This window comes from Coregonus clupeaformis, chromosome 12 (assembly GCF_020615455.1).
Source record: "Coregonus clupeaformis isolate EN_2021a chromosome 12, ASM2061545v1, whole genome shotgun sequence".
NCBI classification, from domain to species: Eukaryota; Metazoa; Chordata; class Actinopteri; order Salmoniformes; family Salmonidae; genus Coregonus; species Coregonus clupeaformis.
This window is the reverse complement of record NC_059203.1, coordinates 59,699,858-59,716,244: the sequence shown is the minus strand read 5'-3', so window position 1 is coordinate 59,716,244 and position 16,387 is coordinate 59,699,858. Positions and strand designations below refer to the sequence as shown.

Below are 16,387 nucleotides of genomic sequence, written 5' to 3'. Positions count from 1 at the left end.
GTATGGGCTAGACAAAGAGGGGGTCAGAAACAGACAGATTATCTTTGGGACGCTGTTTCTCCAGACACTGCGGGTCTGTAAACTTATGCTGACATATTGTGATATGAATAAAACTTCTAATCAAAGTGCAGCCTAAGCGGACTCTTTGTTTGACAGCAATAACCACCAGCACACGACGCGACACGACAGGGTCAATGCAGATAGTCTTCGTAGGCACTTTGTTAGCCATTTAGCAGTCTTATGGCTTGGGGATAGAAGCTGTACAGGAGCCTCTTGGTGTCAGACTTGTTGCCTCAGACTTCCAGAGGGGGAAGAGCCGCTGTCGCGTGTGTTTGGTCCATTTTAAGTCCTTAGTGATTTGGAAACCATCGATGTGGAAACGCCTCCCCCCCCCGTTTCCTGTAGTCCACGATCAGCTCCTTGGTCTTACTGACATTAAGGGAGAGGTTGTTGTCATGGCACCACACTGCCAGGTCACTGACCTCTTCCCTGTAGGCTGTCTCCTCGTCGCCGGTGATCAGGCCTACCACCGTCGTGTCGTCAGCAAACTTGATGATGGTGTTGAAGTCGTGCGTGGCCACGCAGTCATGGGTGAACATGGAGTATAGGAGGGGACTAAGCACACACCCCTGTGGGGCCCCCGTGTTGATGGTCAGCGGAGGTGATATTGTCTACCCTCACTACCTGTGGTCGGCCCGTCAGGAATTCCAGGATCCCGTTGCAGAGGGAGGTGTTCAGTCCCAGGGTCCCAAAGCTTGGTGACAAGCTTGGAGGGGACTATGGTGTTGAACGCTGAGCTGTAGTCAATGAACAGCATTCTCACAGACAGTGCATTCGGAAAGTATTCAGACCCCTTGACTTTTTCCACATTTTGTTACGTTACAGCCTTATTCCAATTTTTTTTTTTTTTATGTCTCTCATCAATCTACACACAATACCCCATAATGTCAAAGCAAAAACTGGTTTTTAGAAATGTTTGTACATTTATTTGTAAAAGCACCCGGAAATATTAAATTTACAGAAGTATCCAGAGCCTTTACTCAGTACTTTGTTGAAGCACCTTTGGCAGCGATTACAGCCTCGAGTCTTCTTGAGTATGATGCTACAATCTTGGCACACCTGTATTTCGGGAGTTCCTCCCATTCTTCTCTGCATATCCTCTCAAGCTCTGTCAGGTTGGATGGGGAGCATCGCTGCACAGCTATTTTCAGGTCTTTCCAGAGATGTTCAATCGGGTTCAAGTCCGGGCTCTGGCTAAGCCACTCAAGGACATTCAGAGACTTGTTCCGAAGCCACTCCTGAATTGTTTTGGCCCTGTGGTTAGGGTCGTTGTCCTGTTGGAAGGTGAACCTTCGCCCCAGTCTGAGGTATTCAAAGGTCTGGAGCAGGTTTTCATCAAGGATCGCTCTGTTCTTTGTTCCATTCATCTTTTCCTCGATTTTGACTAGTCTCCCAGTCCCTGCCACTGAAAACATCCCCACAGCATGATGCTGCCACCACCATGATTCATTGTAGGGATGGTGCCAGGTTTCCTCTAGACGTGATGCTTGGCATTCAGGCCAAAGAGTTCAATCTTGGTTTCATCAGACCAGAGAATCTTGTTTCTCATCGCCTGACAGTCCTTTAGGTGCCTTTTGGCAAACTCCAAGCGGGCTGTCATGTGCCTTTTACTGAGGAGTGGCTTCCGTCTGGCCACTTTACCATAAAGACCTGATTGGTGGAGTGCTGCAGAGATGGTTGTCCTTCTGGAAGGTTCTCCCATCTCCACAGAGGAACTCTGGAGCTCTGTCAGAGTGACCATCGGGTTCTTGGTCACCTCCCTGACCAAGGCCCTCCTCCCCCGATTACTCAGTTTGGCCGGGCGGCCAGCTCTAGGAAGAGTCTTGGTGGTTCCAAACTTCTTCCATTTAAGAATGATGGAGGCCACTGTGTTCTTGGGGACCTTCAATGCTGAATAACTTTTTTGGTACCCTTCCCCAGATATGTGCCTCGACACAATCCTGTCTCGGAGCTCTACGGACAATTCCTTCGACCTCATGGCTTGGTTTTTGCTCTGACATGCACTGTCAACTGGGGGACCTTATATAGACAGGTGTGTGCCTTTCCAAATCATGTCCAATCAATTGAATTTACCACAGGTGGGCTCCAATCAAGTCGTAGAAACATCTCAAGGATGATCAATGGAAACAGGATGGACCTGAGCTCAATTTTGAGTCTCATAGCAAAGGGTCTGAATACTTATGTAAATAAGATATTTCTGTTTTTGTATTTTTTATACATTTGCAAAAAAATTGACAAACCTGTTTTTGCTTTGTCATTGTGGGGTATTGTGTGTACATTGATGAGGAGTTTTTTTTATTTCATCAATTTTAGAATAGGGCTGTAACGTAACAAAATGTGGAACAAGGGAAGGGTTCTGAAAACTTTCCGAATGCACTGTAGGTATTCCTCTTATCTAGGTGGGTGAGGGCAGTCTGGAGTGCAATTGAGATTGCTTCGTCTATGGATCTGTTGGGGCGGTATGCAAATTGGAGTGAGTCTAGGGTGTCTGGGATGATGGAGTTGATATGTGCCATAACTAGCCTTTCAAAGCAGTTCATGGTTACAGATGTGAGTGCTACAGGGTGGTAGTCATTGTAGCAGGTAGCCTTAGAGTTCTTGGGAACAGGAATGAATTCGAACAATTCTAATGTTTTTTTGTTGAATCTCAGGGCTGCACTGAGCGCTTTGTCTCCAGCCCAGAGGAGGTGATGGATGTTATCGATGAGGGAAAAGCCAACCGCCATGTTGCTGTCACCAGTAAGTCCCAATGACACTCTGACACTGACACTTTTAACATTATCTGTAGAGTCTGTATGTAGCGGCACGTCTGTCACTCTGCCACTTAGTACAATGTATAGTGTGAAGTGTAAAGTCACATCTGTAGAGTTACTCTGTAGAATCTTAAATCGTGTCTGTGGTGTCTATCACAGTGTTTTGCTATATGTTTTTCTATCTCTGTGTCCTCCACTCACACAAACACCTCTCCTCTCCTCACATCATATCACCTCTTATTTCCTTCCCTCTCCAGATATGAATGAGCACAGCTCCAGAAGTCACAGTATCTTCCTGATCAACATCAAGCAGGAGCACGTGGAGACAGAACAGAAACTCTGTGGGAAGCTCTACCTGGTGGACCTGGCTGGGAGTGAGAAGGTGAGGAGGTTAAGGACTACTGTAGTTAATGGTAACAAAGCGTCTTTATTGCATCCCAATAGACTTAGTACGGTTCCCCAGCCACAGAATAAGCTATTTCAATAAAGAATTTCCATTTAGCATGCTGCTTAGTTCAGGACTGGGCTTCATCTTTGTCAGAGAAATTGGCCTTTAGTGATTGAATTATATACCTGGCTGATAGTGAGAAGGTGAGGTGAAGACCTAGTCTAGTTACCTAGGGTAACTAATGAAGCATCTTTATTACATCCCAAGAGAGATGTGTTCTTTCTCTCGTTCATCCAGCTGTTATATTTTCCTTCCATCCATCTCAGTCACAGACAGATCAGTACAACTGGTCTGCTATGTTTAAATGGGTTTCTTTCTACTCTGTATTGGCCACAGTTAGCAATGTAATGTACACCTATGTGCATTGGGACCAGTGTTCTTGCTGCTGACTACAGCAGAAAAGAGTAGATTCTGCACACAGCGCTGAATTTAGTCCTCAGTGTGTTTATTAGCATTGTATCGACCTTCAGCTCTCAAGTCTCCAGTAGTAGGTCAATCGCCCCATAACATCAAAGATCCACCACCATATTTTACCGTAGGTGCATGTATGAGGTACTGTTCTGCATATGCTTGTTTTCAATGCCAAACCCACCACTGGTGTGTGTGGCCAAAGAGCTCTATTTTCATGTCATCTGACCATAGCACCGGTTCCAATCCAAGTGCCAATGCTGTTTATCAAACTCCAGGCGGTGCTATGGTAAAATATTGTGTATGCATCTTTGATGTTATAGGGCTATTTCGCATCCACTGGTCATGTGGCCCTTGTTATGGTCAACGGTATCATTAACTTTACTAAGTACCAGGACATTTTAGCCAAAAACTTGGTTGCCTCTGCCAGGAGGCTGACACTTGGCCGCAAGCGGATTTTCCAGCAAGACAATAACCCCAAGCACTAATCAAAATTAATAAGGAAATGGTTAATTGACCAAAAAGTCTACATTTTGCAATGGCCATCTTAGTCTCCGGACTTGATCCCCCTTGGAAACCTGTGGTTTGAATTGAAGAGGGCAGTCCATAACAGCAAACGAAGGATATCAAGGATCTGGAAAGATTCTGTGTGGAGGAATGGTCTAAGATCCCTCCCAACGTGTTCTCCAATCTCATAAAACATTTTTTTTAAAGGCTCAGTGATGCTATCCTCGCAAGGGGAGGGTGCTAGAATATTGAAAACAGGGATGCCAATAATTTTTACCCCTATCTTTTTGAGATTTTTTTTTCATACTTGTTAAACTAAATCTCTTTCTCTGAGCAATTGTATTAGTAAAAAAATATATAATTTCCCCCCAGAATTGAGCATACAATGTAACTCAGTATTTCTATTATCTATTTTTATTGTCTTTTTTGCTCATCTTTATCAAGGGTGCCAATAATTATGGACCTGACTGTACTGTATATATTGATCGATCTTTATTACATACGGTACCTGTACAACATGTATGTGATGTTTCTGTGCATAATCTTTTGTACTGTATTTGTTTTGTAATGTCCTTCCTCAGGTCAGTAAGACAGGAGCAGAGGGATCTGTGCTGGACGAAGCTAAGAACATCAACAAGTCTCTGTCTTCTCTAGGAAACGTCATCTCTGCTCTGGCCGAGGGAACCGTAAGTCTTCCTGTTACATCCATAAATGTTAATCTTGGTGTTGTGAAATCAAATGTAAATGAATGGATTTTCTAATTAATAATAAAAAATACAATAAAAACAGGAAACTGGAATGTGGACACTATGATGTAGAAAGTGATTCTGCAGCTGCGATTCATGTATTTTCTACTCTCCTCACTCCCTCCTGTAGAAGACCCACGTGCCATACCGTGACAGTAAGATGACCCGTATCCTGCAGGACTCTCTAGGGGGGAACTGCAGGACCACCATGTTCATCTGCTGCTCTCCATCCAGCTACAACGACCAGGAGACCAAGTCCACACTCATGTTTGGACAACGGTAATATACACACACGGACGCATGCACGAACACACACATGCACATCCCCAGGTTGTTGCTGTAAAGCATAAAACACATGATGATCTCACTGCCGATAGGTAACAGTGGTAGGCCGTTCCTTCTCTTGCTAGAACAAAAGCGGTACCTACTGCTTGCAGACCCGGTAGCGGCGAACCTACCCGCAATGCTCGTCAGTGGCCAACAAGTTGACTTTGAGCCAATCAGAGAGCAACAAAAAAAAAAGAAAGAAGAGGGCATTTTCAGTTTATCCACGGACTGCCAGTCACACTTCATGTGCAATGTAGTCTATGGGATGGTAGCTAGCTAAATGCACAGATGCAATGCACACTAAATACTTCCTCCACGCTAGCTAACCACTGTAGCTGGTATTAACATTATAATGAAATCACAATGGATTAGCTAGTTTCCAACAGCTGCCTGTGTTATCTGCCGAGTTAGTGCAGTGTCCTTAGCTAGCTAGCCACTGTAGCTAAACTTATAGCTATGGGCTGGCACTGGCAGTATGGGTTAATGGAGAGTGAACAGAGAGTGAACTGGCACTGGCAGTATGGGATTATGGAGAGGGTATTAAATTGTTTATTTGTCATCTTGCTAGGTAGCTATCTAGCTGTTGCCATCTGAATACTATCAACAAGGGCTTTCTACACAATAGCAACATTAGTGCAGATAGCTTGGAATCTAGACCATAAGCAATATGCATGGATATGCATTGCCAAACAACGCTACTGCCACCTTCGGGTTTGGAGTATTTTAACAAGGCTGAGTGGCTGACGACTTCCAAGGTCTTTGCTGTGTGAACACAAATGAGTTTGACTGCCGACACTGTACAGAGGTGCTAAGCACTATCGGCAGGCAAACGTTTGACAATCCTACCGGTCTGTCTGAGCTTTTAATGAGAATGTATTCTCAGTCAGCTCTCTTGGTAAAATAAGGAATAAATAAAAACACAGGAACACCTGCACGCACGCACACACACACAAACACACAAACAAATGAACGTATGCACACACACACACACACACACACAGCCATAATAGTGAAGACATCAAAACTATGAAATTACACATGTGGAATCAAGTAGTAACCAAAAAGTGTTAAACAAAACTAAATATATTTTAGATTTTAGATTCTTCAAAGTAGCCACCTTGATGACAGCTTTGCACACGCTTGGCATTCTCTCAACCAGCTTCATGAGGTAGTCACCTGGAATGCATTTCAATTAAAAGTTAATTTGTGGAATTTCTTTCTTTCTTTCTTAATGCGTTTGAGCCAAGCAGTTGTGTTGTGACAAGGTAGGGGTGGTATACAGAAGATAGCCCTATTTGGTAAAAGACCAAGTCCATATTATGGCAAGAAAAGCTGAAATAAGCAAAGCGAAACGACCATCATTACTTTAAGACATGAAGGTAAGTCAATCCGGAAAATGTCAAGAACTTTGAAAGTTTCTTCAAGTGCAGTTGCAAAAACCATCAAGCGCTATGAGGAAACTGGCTCTCATGAGGACCGCCACAGGAAAGGAAGACCCCGAGTTACCTCTGCTGCAGTGGATAAGTTCATTAGAGTTACCAGCCTCAGAAATTGCAGCCCAAATAAATGCTTCACAGAGTTCAAGTCACAGACACATCTCAATATCAACTGTTCAGAGGAGACTGTGTGAATCAGGCCTTCATGGTTGAATTGCTGCAAAGAAACCACTATTAAAGGACACCAATAAGAAGAAGAGACTTGATTGGGCCCAGAAACATGAGCAATGGACATTAGACTGGTGGAAATATGTCCTTTGGTCTGATGAGTCCAAATTAGAGATTTTTGGTTCCAATAGCTGTGTCTTTGTGAGATGCAGAGTAGGTGAACGGATGATCTCCGCATGTGTGGTTCCCACCGTGAAGCATGGAGGAGGAGGTGTGATGGTGTGGGGTGCTTTGCTGGTGACACTGTCAGTGATTGATTTAGAATTCAAGGCACACTTTACCAGCATGACTACCACAGCATTCTGCAGCGATACGCCATCCCATCTGGTTTGCGTTTAGTGGAACTATCATTTGTTTTTCAACAGGACAATGACCCAAAACACACCTACAGGCTGTGTAAGGGCTATTTGACCAAGAAGGAGAGTGGTGGACTGCTGCATCAAATGACCTGGCCTCCACAATCCCCCAACCTCAACCCAATTGAGATGGTTTGGGATGAGTTGGACCACAGAGTGAAGGAAAAGCAGCCAACAAGTGCTCAGCATATGTGGGAACTCCTTCAAGACTGTTGGAAAAGCATTCCTCATGAAGCTGGTTGAGGGAATGCCAAGAGTATGCAAAGCTGTCATCAAGGCAAAGGGTGGCTACTATGAAGAATCTAAAATCTAAAATATAATTTGATTTGTTTAACACTTCTTTGGTTACTACATGATTCCATATGTGTTATTTCATAGTTTGATGTCTTCACTGTTATTCTACAATGTAGAAAATAGTAAAAAATAAAGAAAGACCCTTCAATGAGTAGGTATGTCCAAACTTTTGACTTGTACTGTATGCACACACACACACAGCCAAAACACACACACACACACATGTTGTAGTTTATTTGAAAATACCAACTTTTCAAATACTCTAGGAAGTCAAATATAGTGTATATAGAGTTTTAACTAAAAGGCAACTATTTTCTTTGAAATGTAAATACAGGTCTCAGAAAAACAACAAATATTTGAAAGTATTTTGAATACCTCTCAGAAAACCAAATAATATTTAAGGTACTTGAATATATGCAAGTTATTTGAAAACACAAAAATATGTATTTGATGGGTGCCAAATATTTGATGAAGAAACAAAAACTACAACAGTTAGTTTAATTAGTCTAAATATACATTATGATCGTAAGCAGTTGGTTTGGAGGTCTCTTATGTGAATCTTAATATAGCCTAGAATTAAATATGTGTACATTAGAGTAGACCACTTTTGTAGCTTCAAAATGACTAACAAATATGTTTTCATAATGAGTGAGACAAGGTAATACAGTAACACTTGACATCAAGTTCTTATACATGTGTAGTAACATTGATTATTACAATAGCAACATTGTTGTGACATAGGACATTGGAAATTGCTTTATAATTGCATAATAATGGAGTAATTACATAAGTGGCATAAGGAACAGTCACCATTCCTCTTGTTTACTATAGTTACAAAAACTCTCACCTCATTGTTATGCAATTCAAATGCAATCACCAAAGTATTACTAACAACATGCTAATAAAATGTTGCTCCAAAAGTGATTAGAGTTTTATTACACAGGCACAAGAACAGTTTGATGTTAAGTCTTACTGAGAATGCCAACAGTAAAAAAATATGGCTATTAAGTGTCGAAAGGAAACTAAATATCCCAAAGCTGCCTTAAATCAACTACAGCCAAGGTAGGTGGAAAGTCATGTTAGTTTGTATTCTGAGTGAACTATCCCTTTAAATATGGTATAGTGTGAACACTTAGCCTCAGACTTACCCTGTGAACGGTTACCCTCAGATGGACAAATAGGTTTCAAAGTTGTTTTTGCTAAGCATCTAACTTGCTATTTGCATATTTGCAAATGCAAATGCTGCAGCATTTTCAGGTATCATACAATTAATTTCATCTTTCATCTTTTCAGTGGCATGTTGAAAGCGTCACAGTAGTTGAATGTCACAACTTATTTATACTTATAAAATATACAAAATATAATTTCTTAATTGTTTTGACTTGATTATGTACACCTGGGGCAATGGATATTCAGGAGAATGGACATTTACCAAATATTCAGATAGAAATATATTGTATACATCCAATATGACTGTCAGATAGATTGGAATAGTATAGGATATTGTGTGTGCTCTATTCATTATATTTCTATATTCAACATGCAGTTCCAGATACAGCCCTACCATTAGTTGAAGGCAGCCAACTTTCAGAAAAGTAGTCACTTCCTGAGCTCTGTATTCAAATACATTTTTAAGTAGATGCTTTCTCAGATCTGTATTCAAATAGTTTTGGAAAGCAAGGCCGGCGCCAGAACGAACCAGTTGGAGGGGCATTTGATTTCCATAGTTTTCTCACAACTGTAGCAGGTTGTGAACTCTGCAAACAACGTTTCCACTCCGAGAATGAGAACGGTAAATGACTGTAATTAATACATGCATTAACAGAAATTAATGTAACCAAGTGACTCGGATTAACAGTACATTTACTAGGCCTACTAGTGACATATGTGCTTGTGGAATTGATCAAAATAAACAATCAAAGAGCAAAAATTCACACAATTTAACAATGAATGCGCAACAATTATCGGGAAACAGCTGAGTGCATGCATTCTGGAGAGAGACGCACCTTTCCCTTTCTTCTTGTCTCAACATTTTAAATTATACTCAATACACATTATCTTCACACATACAGTTGAAGTCGGAAGTTTACATACACCTTAGCCAAATACATTTAAACTCAGTTTTTCACAATTCCTGACATTTAATCCTAGTCAAAATTCCCTGTCTTAGGTCAGTTAGGATCACCACTTAATTTTAAGAATGTGAAATGTCAGAATAATAGTAGAGAGAATGATTTATTTCCGCTTTTATTTATTTCATCACATTCCCAGTTGGTCAGAAGTTTACATACACTCAATTAGTATTTAGTAGCATTGCCTTTAAATTGTTTAACTTGGGTCAAAAGTTTCGGGTAGCCTTCCACAAGCTTCCCACAATAAGTTGGGTGAATTTGGCCCATTCCTCCTGACAGAGCTGGTGTAACTGAGTCAGGTTTGTAGGCCTCCTTGCTCGCACACAGTTCTGCCCACAAATGTTCTGTAGGATTGAGGTCAGGGCTTTGTGATGGCCACTCCAATACCTTGACTTTGTTGTCCTTAAGCCATTTTGCCACAACTTTGGAAGTATGCTTGGGGTCATTGTCCATTTGGAAGACTCATTTGCGACCAAGCTTTAACTTTCTGACTGATGTCTTGAGATGTTGCTTCAATATATAATTTTCCTTCCTCATGATGCCATCTATTTTGTGAAGTGCACCAGTCCCTCCTGCAACAAAGCACCCCCACAGCATGATGCTGCCACCCCGTGCTTCACGGTTGGGATGGTGTTCTTCGGCTTGCAAGCATCCCCCTTTTTCCTCCAAACATAACGATGGTCATTATGGCCAAACAGTTCTATTTTTGTTTCATCAGACCAGAGGACATTTCTCCAAAGAGTACGATCTTTGTCCCCATGTGCAGTTGCAAACTGCAGTCTGGCTTTTTTATGGCGGTTTTGGAGCAGTGGCTTCTTCCTTGCTGAGCGGCCTTTCAGGTTATGTCGATATAGGACTTGTTTTACTATGGATATAGATACTTTTGACCTGTTTCCTCCAGCATCTTCACAAGGTCGTTTGCTGTTGTTCTGGGATTGATTTGCACTTTTCGCACCAAAGTATGTTAATCTCTAGGAGACAGAACGCATCTCCTTCCTGAGCGGTATGACGGCTGCGTGGTCCCATGGTGTTTATACTTGCATACTATTGTTTGTACAGATGAACGTGGTACCTTCAGGCGTTTGAAAATTGCTCCCAAGGATGAACCAGATTGTGGAGGTTTACACATTTTTTTCAGAGGTCTTGGCTGATTTATTTTGATTTTCCTATGATGTCAAGCAAAGAGGCACTGAGTTTGAAGGTAGGCCTTGAAATACATCCACAGGTACACCTCCAATTGACTCGAATGATGTCAATTAGCCTATCAGAAGCTTCTAAAGCTATGACATCATTTTCTGGAATTTTCCAAGCTGTTTAAAGGCACAGTCAACTTAGTCTATGTAAACTTCTGACCCACTGGAATTGTGATACAGTGCATTATAAGTGAAATAATCTGTCTGTAAACAATTGTTGTAAAAATTACTTGTGTCATGCACAAAGTAGATGTCCTAACCGACTTGCCAAAACTATAGTTTGTTAATAATACATTTGTGGAGTGGTTGAAAAACAAGTTTTAATGATACCAACCTAAGTGTATGTACATTTCCGACTTCAACTGTAGATGCTTATCACTGACAGCGCTACTCAATAATCAGCTAAGCCTATTGCCACATGCGCTGCCCAAATTGCGGGGTTCCCAAATAGGCATATGCCTACCCGCTTGATTTGAAACAATCCACAAAGAAGCTAATGATCCTCTGTGGCTAAGTCATGCTCTGTGGTGAAGTATTTCAATAGATTTTATTTAGAGGGGTAATTATATAATTTAGGCAAAACATCAATATACACTATATATACAAAAGTATGTGGACACCCCTTCAAATTAGTGGATTCGGGCATTTCAGCCACACAGCCATGCAATCTCCATAGACAAATATTGACAGTAGAATGGCCTTACTGAAGAGCTCAGTGACTTTCAACGTGGCACTGTCACAGGATGCCACCTTTCCAACAAGTCAGTTCATCAGATTTCGGACAGCTAAAGCTGCCCCGGTCAACTGTAAGAGCTGTTATTGTGAAGTGGAAACGTCTAGGAGCAACAACGGCTGAGCCGCGAAGTGGAAGGCCACACAAGCTCACAGAACGGGACTGCTGAGTGCTGAAGTGCGTAGCGCGTAATATCGTCTCTCCTCGGTTGCAACACTTACTACAGAGTTCCAAACTGCCTCTGGAAGCAACATCAGCACAATAACTGTTTGTCGAGAGTTTAATGAAATGGGTTTCCATGTCCGAGCAGCCGCACACAAGCCTAAGATCACCATGCGCAATGCTAAGCGTCGGCTGGAGTGGTGTAAAGCTCGCCACCATTGGACTCTGGAGCAGTGGAAACGCGTTCTCTGGAGTCATCAATCATGTTTCACCATCTGGCAGTCCGACAGACGAATTTGGGTTTGGCGAATTTTTGCTACCTGCCCAAATGCATAGTGCCAACTGTAAAGTTTGGTGGAGGAGGAATAATGATCTGGGGCTGTTTTTCATGGTTTGTCTAGGCCCCTTAGTTCCAGTGAAGGGAAATCTTAACGTTACAGCGTACAATTACATTCTAGACGATTCTGTGCTTCCAACTTTGTGGCAACAGTTTGGGGAAGGCCCTTTCCTGTTTCAGCATGACAGTGCTCCCGTGCACAAAGCGAGGTCCATACAGCAATGTTCCAACATCTAGTGGAAAGCCTTCCCAGAAGAGTGGAGGCTGTTATAGCAGCAAAGGGGGGACCAACTCCATATTAATGCCCACGATTTTGTAATGAGATGTTCGAACAGCAGGTCTCCACATACTTTTGGTCATGTAATATATAATGTATATTATGACGAGATACCCATGTTTCTGTCATGTTCGTTCATTGACGGGTCAGACCAAGGCGCAGCGTGATATGCATACATGTTTATTATACCGAATAAACACAACGACGACAAAACAACAAACTAAACGAAACGTGAAGTCCAAGGTACACAAACAACATACCCCACACGGAACAAGATCCCACAACCCACTAGTGCCAATAGGCTGCCTAAGTATGGACCCCAATCAGAGACAACGAGCGGCAGCTGCCTCTGATTGGGAACCACACCGGCCAACATAGAAATACCCATACTAGAACCGGCTCAGGGCGTGACGACCTCTCACTCTTCGCCTCCCTGTTGCGCCCCTGGTCTGGTCTAGACCTCGGCGCGTTGCTTCCCCTCTCCTTCCTCCCACTATACTCCAAGCCCTGTCTGGACCCTGGTGTGGGAGACCCCGAACCTGGAGAGGGGCTGACGTCTGGGTCTGGACTGGAGCCGCTGACCGGAGCTGGACCGGGCACCGGTGGAGCGGACTGCTCTGGCTCCAGACTGGAGCAGCTGACCGGAGCTGGATCAGGCACCGGTGGAGCGGACTGCTCTGGCTCCGGAGTGGAGCCGCTGACCGGAGCTGGACTGGACCCCGGTGAAGCGGATTGCTCTAGATCCGGAGTGGAGCAGCTGACCGGAGCTGAACTGGGCACCGGTGGAACAGGCACGGGCCGTGCCGGACTGGACACACGCACCACTGGCTTGGTGCGAGGAGCAGGTACAGGCCGGACCGGGCTGACGACGCGCACCTCTGGCTTGGTGCGAGGGGCAGGAACTGGCCGGGCCGGGCTGGCGACACGCACCACTGGCTTGGTGCGAGGGACAGGCCGGACCGGGCTGGCGACGCACACCACTGGCTTGGTTCGAGGGGCAGGAACAGGCCGGGCCGGGCTGGCGACGCGCACCACTGGCTTGGTGCGAGGGACAGGAACAGGCCGGACCGGGCTGGCGACGCGCACCACTATGTTGGTGCGAGGAGCAGGAACAGGCCGGGCCGGGCCGGGCTGGCGACACGCACCACTGTCTTGGTGCGAGGGACAGGAACAGGCCGGACCGGGCTGGCGACACGCACCACTTTCTTGGTGCGAGGAGCTGGACTGGGTTCCTTTATTAACCCCCGCTCCTTCTGCTGCCTAACCAGCTCCTCTCGCCGTGCCTCTACACTTCTCCCTTTTAGCCTCCTGTAGCCTCGTCACCCACCCCGTGTGCCCCCCACATCTTTTTTCTTGGGGTTACCTCTCGGGTCTCCGTCGTCGGCATGATTGGCGCCGCATCTCCTCTCCATCTACCTTCGCCCATGGCCCTTTCCCCGCAAATATCTCCTCCCATGACCACCATTTGCCCACCTGTGACATGGCTATTCGCTCCTCCTGGGCACGCTGCTTGGTCCTTGTTTGGTGGGATCTTCTGTCACGTTCGTTCATTGACGGGTCAGACCAAGGCGCAGCGTGATATGCATACATGTTTATTATACCGAATAAACACAACGACGACAAAACAACAAACTAAACGAAACGTGAAGTCCAAGGTACACAAACAACATACCTCACACGGAACAAGATCCCACAACCCACTAGTGTCAATAGGCTGCCTAAGTATGGACCCCAATCAGAGACAACGAGCGACAGCTGCCTCTGATTGGGAACCACACCGGCCAACATAGAAATACCCATACTAGAACCTATAACATAGAACAACACAACATAGAATATACACACCCTGACTCAACATATAAGCGTCCCCTGAGTCAGGGCGTGACAGTTTCCACCCCAACAATGGGATTCTTTGTCCCAAAGGTGGGAAGGCAGGTGACAAGCTTAGGTCTGCATACTGTATTAAGCTCATAAAAACGAATTGAGCTATTTCTGGACAGATTTTGGTGAGAGTGAATCCATATAATTATAGAATATGTCACTAAGAACAATGTAATGTCAAACTTACAGAGCCTATCTATGCATCACTACCAACTGAATCATTACCAATACGTGTTTCATTGAATTGTCTTCCCCCAGAGCTAAGAGATCTAGAACAATAGAATCCATACAATTACACATCCTCTACCTAACTCATGCCTCACTGCCATCTCCTCTGTCTCTCACTATCCCCCCAGAGCTAAGACAGTCAGGAACACAGCGTCAGTGAATCTGGAACTGACGGCAGAACAGTGGAAGAAGAAGTATGAGAAGGAGAAGGAGAAGAACAGGGTGATGAAGGAGACGGTACAGAGGCTGGAGGCTGAGCTCAACAGATGGAGGAATGGTGAGGCCACCCACGGACACCCACACCGGCACACAGGCACATAGACACTCAGGCAGATACACACACACACACAGGCACGCGCACGAGCAGAAAACACACAAACGAACACACACTCTCAAAGATGAATTGCAATCCCCCACAGTGTCCTGGTGGCAGATTTTTTTGTGCCTTTATGTTTTATAAGATTCTTATATTTTAGTAAATCCTCAGAGCATAAACATCTCCTAAGAGGCACATTATATACTGTAAACACACACATCCAAGACACACATGGACACATACATATTTTAGACTGTAGACACTCCGTCTGCTGCTCCAGAGCCACATATAGAGAGGGACACACGCATACACACACATTGGGCATCCTTGGCTAGCCCTAAAGGAGATCACACACACATACACCCATACCTCCCCCAATGAGGCCTGTCCTTCTCATGATCCATTGTCCCTCCCTCAGGTGAGGAGGACCCAGAGCTGGATCAGTTGTGTCCTGGTGCTGTGCCTGTCGAGGGTCGGCTCCCCAGAGAAGAGAGCTCCTCCTCCAGTCTGAGTCGGCTGCCTAGAGAAGACAGTTCCTCCTCTATAGTGATCAGGATCTCAGAGGAGGAGAGACAGAAGTATGAGGAGGAGATACGGAAGCTCTACAAGCAGCTGGACGACAAGGTGAGGGGGTTCACACACTAAATGTAACTTCCATTTGAAGTTGATGCTTGATGTGACATAAGTGGAGTGTAGTTCCCACATAAAAATTAGTACAGTTTACTATAGCTCCTCCCACCAGCCTCCTCTGGTAAAATACTATACTACACTGTAGTATCCCTCGATCATGTGTAGTACATACTATAGAATTTTGTAGTATACTGTAGAATACTATAGGTTGTTATCAATAAACGTCACAATACGGTGCAGATTGTTCGATTTGCCTTCTGGGAGGCAAGGAGACCTCCAGCTCACATAAAAAAATTAACAACTGCGTGCCATTTTCAAGGGACTGTGAAAAAAATGTTACAACTATTTGGTTGTAATATGACCACCTCTTGAAGAGCACAGTCTTAACTACTAATTTACGATTTATTCCATGCAAAACAATTGCCCACATTTAGATCTATCATCAGAGTTATACAGCAAGTAACTGCATGCTCTTCATGATCAGTAAAAGTCAATTTATCATGTATTTTCAGATATGTGTGGGTGGCCTATCTACAGTTGTAGTCGGGAGATTAGATACACCTTAGCCAAATACATTTAAACTTAGTTTTTCACAATTCCTGATATTTAATCCTAGTAAATATTCCCTGTCTTAGGTCAGTTAGGATCGCCACTTTATTTTAAGAATGTGAAATGTCAGAATAATAGTAGAGAGAATTATTTATTTCAGCTTTTATTTCTTTCATCACATTCCTAGTGGGTCAGAAGTTTACATACACTCAATTAGTATTTGGTAGCATTGCCTTTAAATTGTTTAACTTGGGTCAAACGTTTCGGGTAGCCTTCCACAAGCTTCCCACAATAAGTTGGGTGAATTTTGGCCCATTCCTCCTGACAGAGCTGGTGTAACTGAGTCAGGTTTGTAGGCCTCCTTGCTCTCAAACGCTTTTTCAGTT

The 16,387-nt window shown here is 43.9% G+C and overlaps 1 protein-coding gene across 2 annotated transcripts in view; it reads left to right on the top strand.

Moving 5' to 3' along the window:
- The window catches only part of LOC121578315 (kinesin heavy chain), a 125,606-nt gene that overhangs the window by 55,160 nt on the left and 54,059 nt on the right, over positions 1-16,387 (top strand). For both annotated transcript variants that reach the window (XM_041892614.1, XM_041892613.1), the window contains exons 7-12: positions 2,712-2,799; positions 3,071-3,195; positions 4,758-4,862; positions 5,053-5,201; positions 14,635-14,783; positions 15,241-15,446. In XM_041892614.1, the coding sequence (XP_041748548.1) occupies positions 2,712-2,799; positions 3,071-3,195; positions 4,758-4,862; positions 5,053-5,201; positions 14,635-14,783; positions 15,241-15,446 (822 nt within the window). The remainder of the gene's footprint in view (positions 1-2,711; positions 2,800-3,070; positions 3,196-4,757; positions 4,863-5,052; positions 5,202-14,634; positions 14,784-15,240; positions 15,447-16,387) is intronic.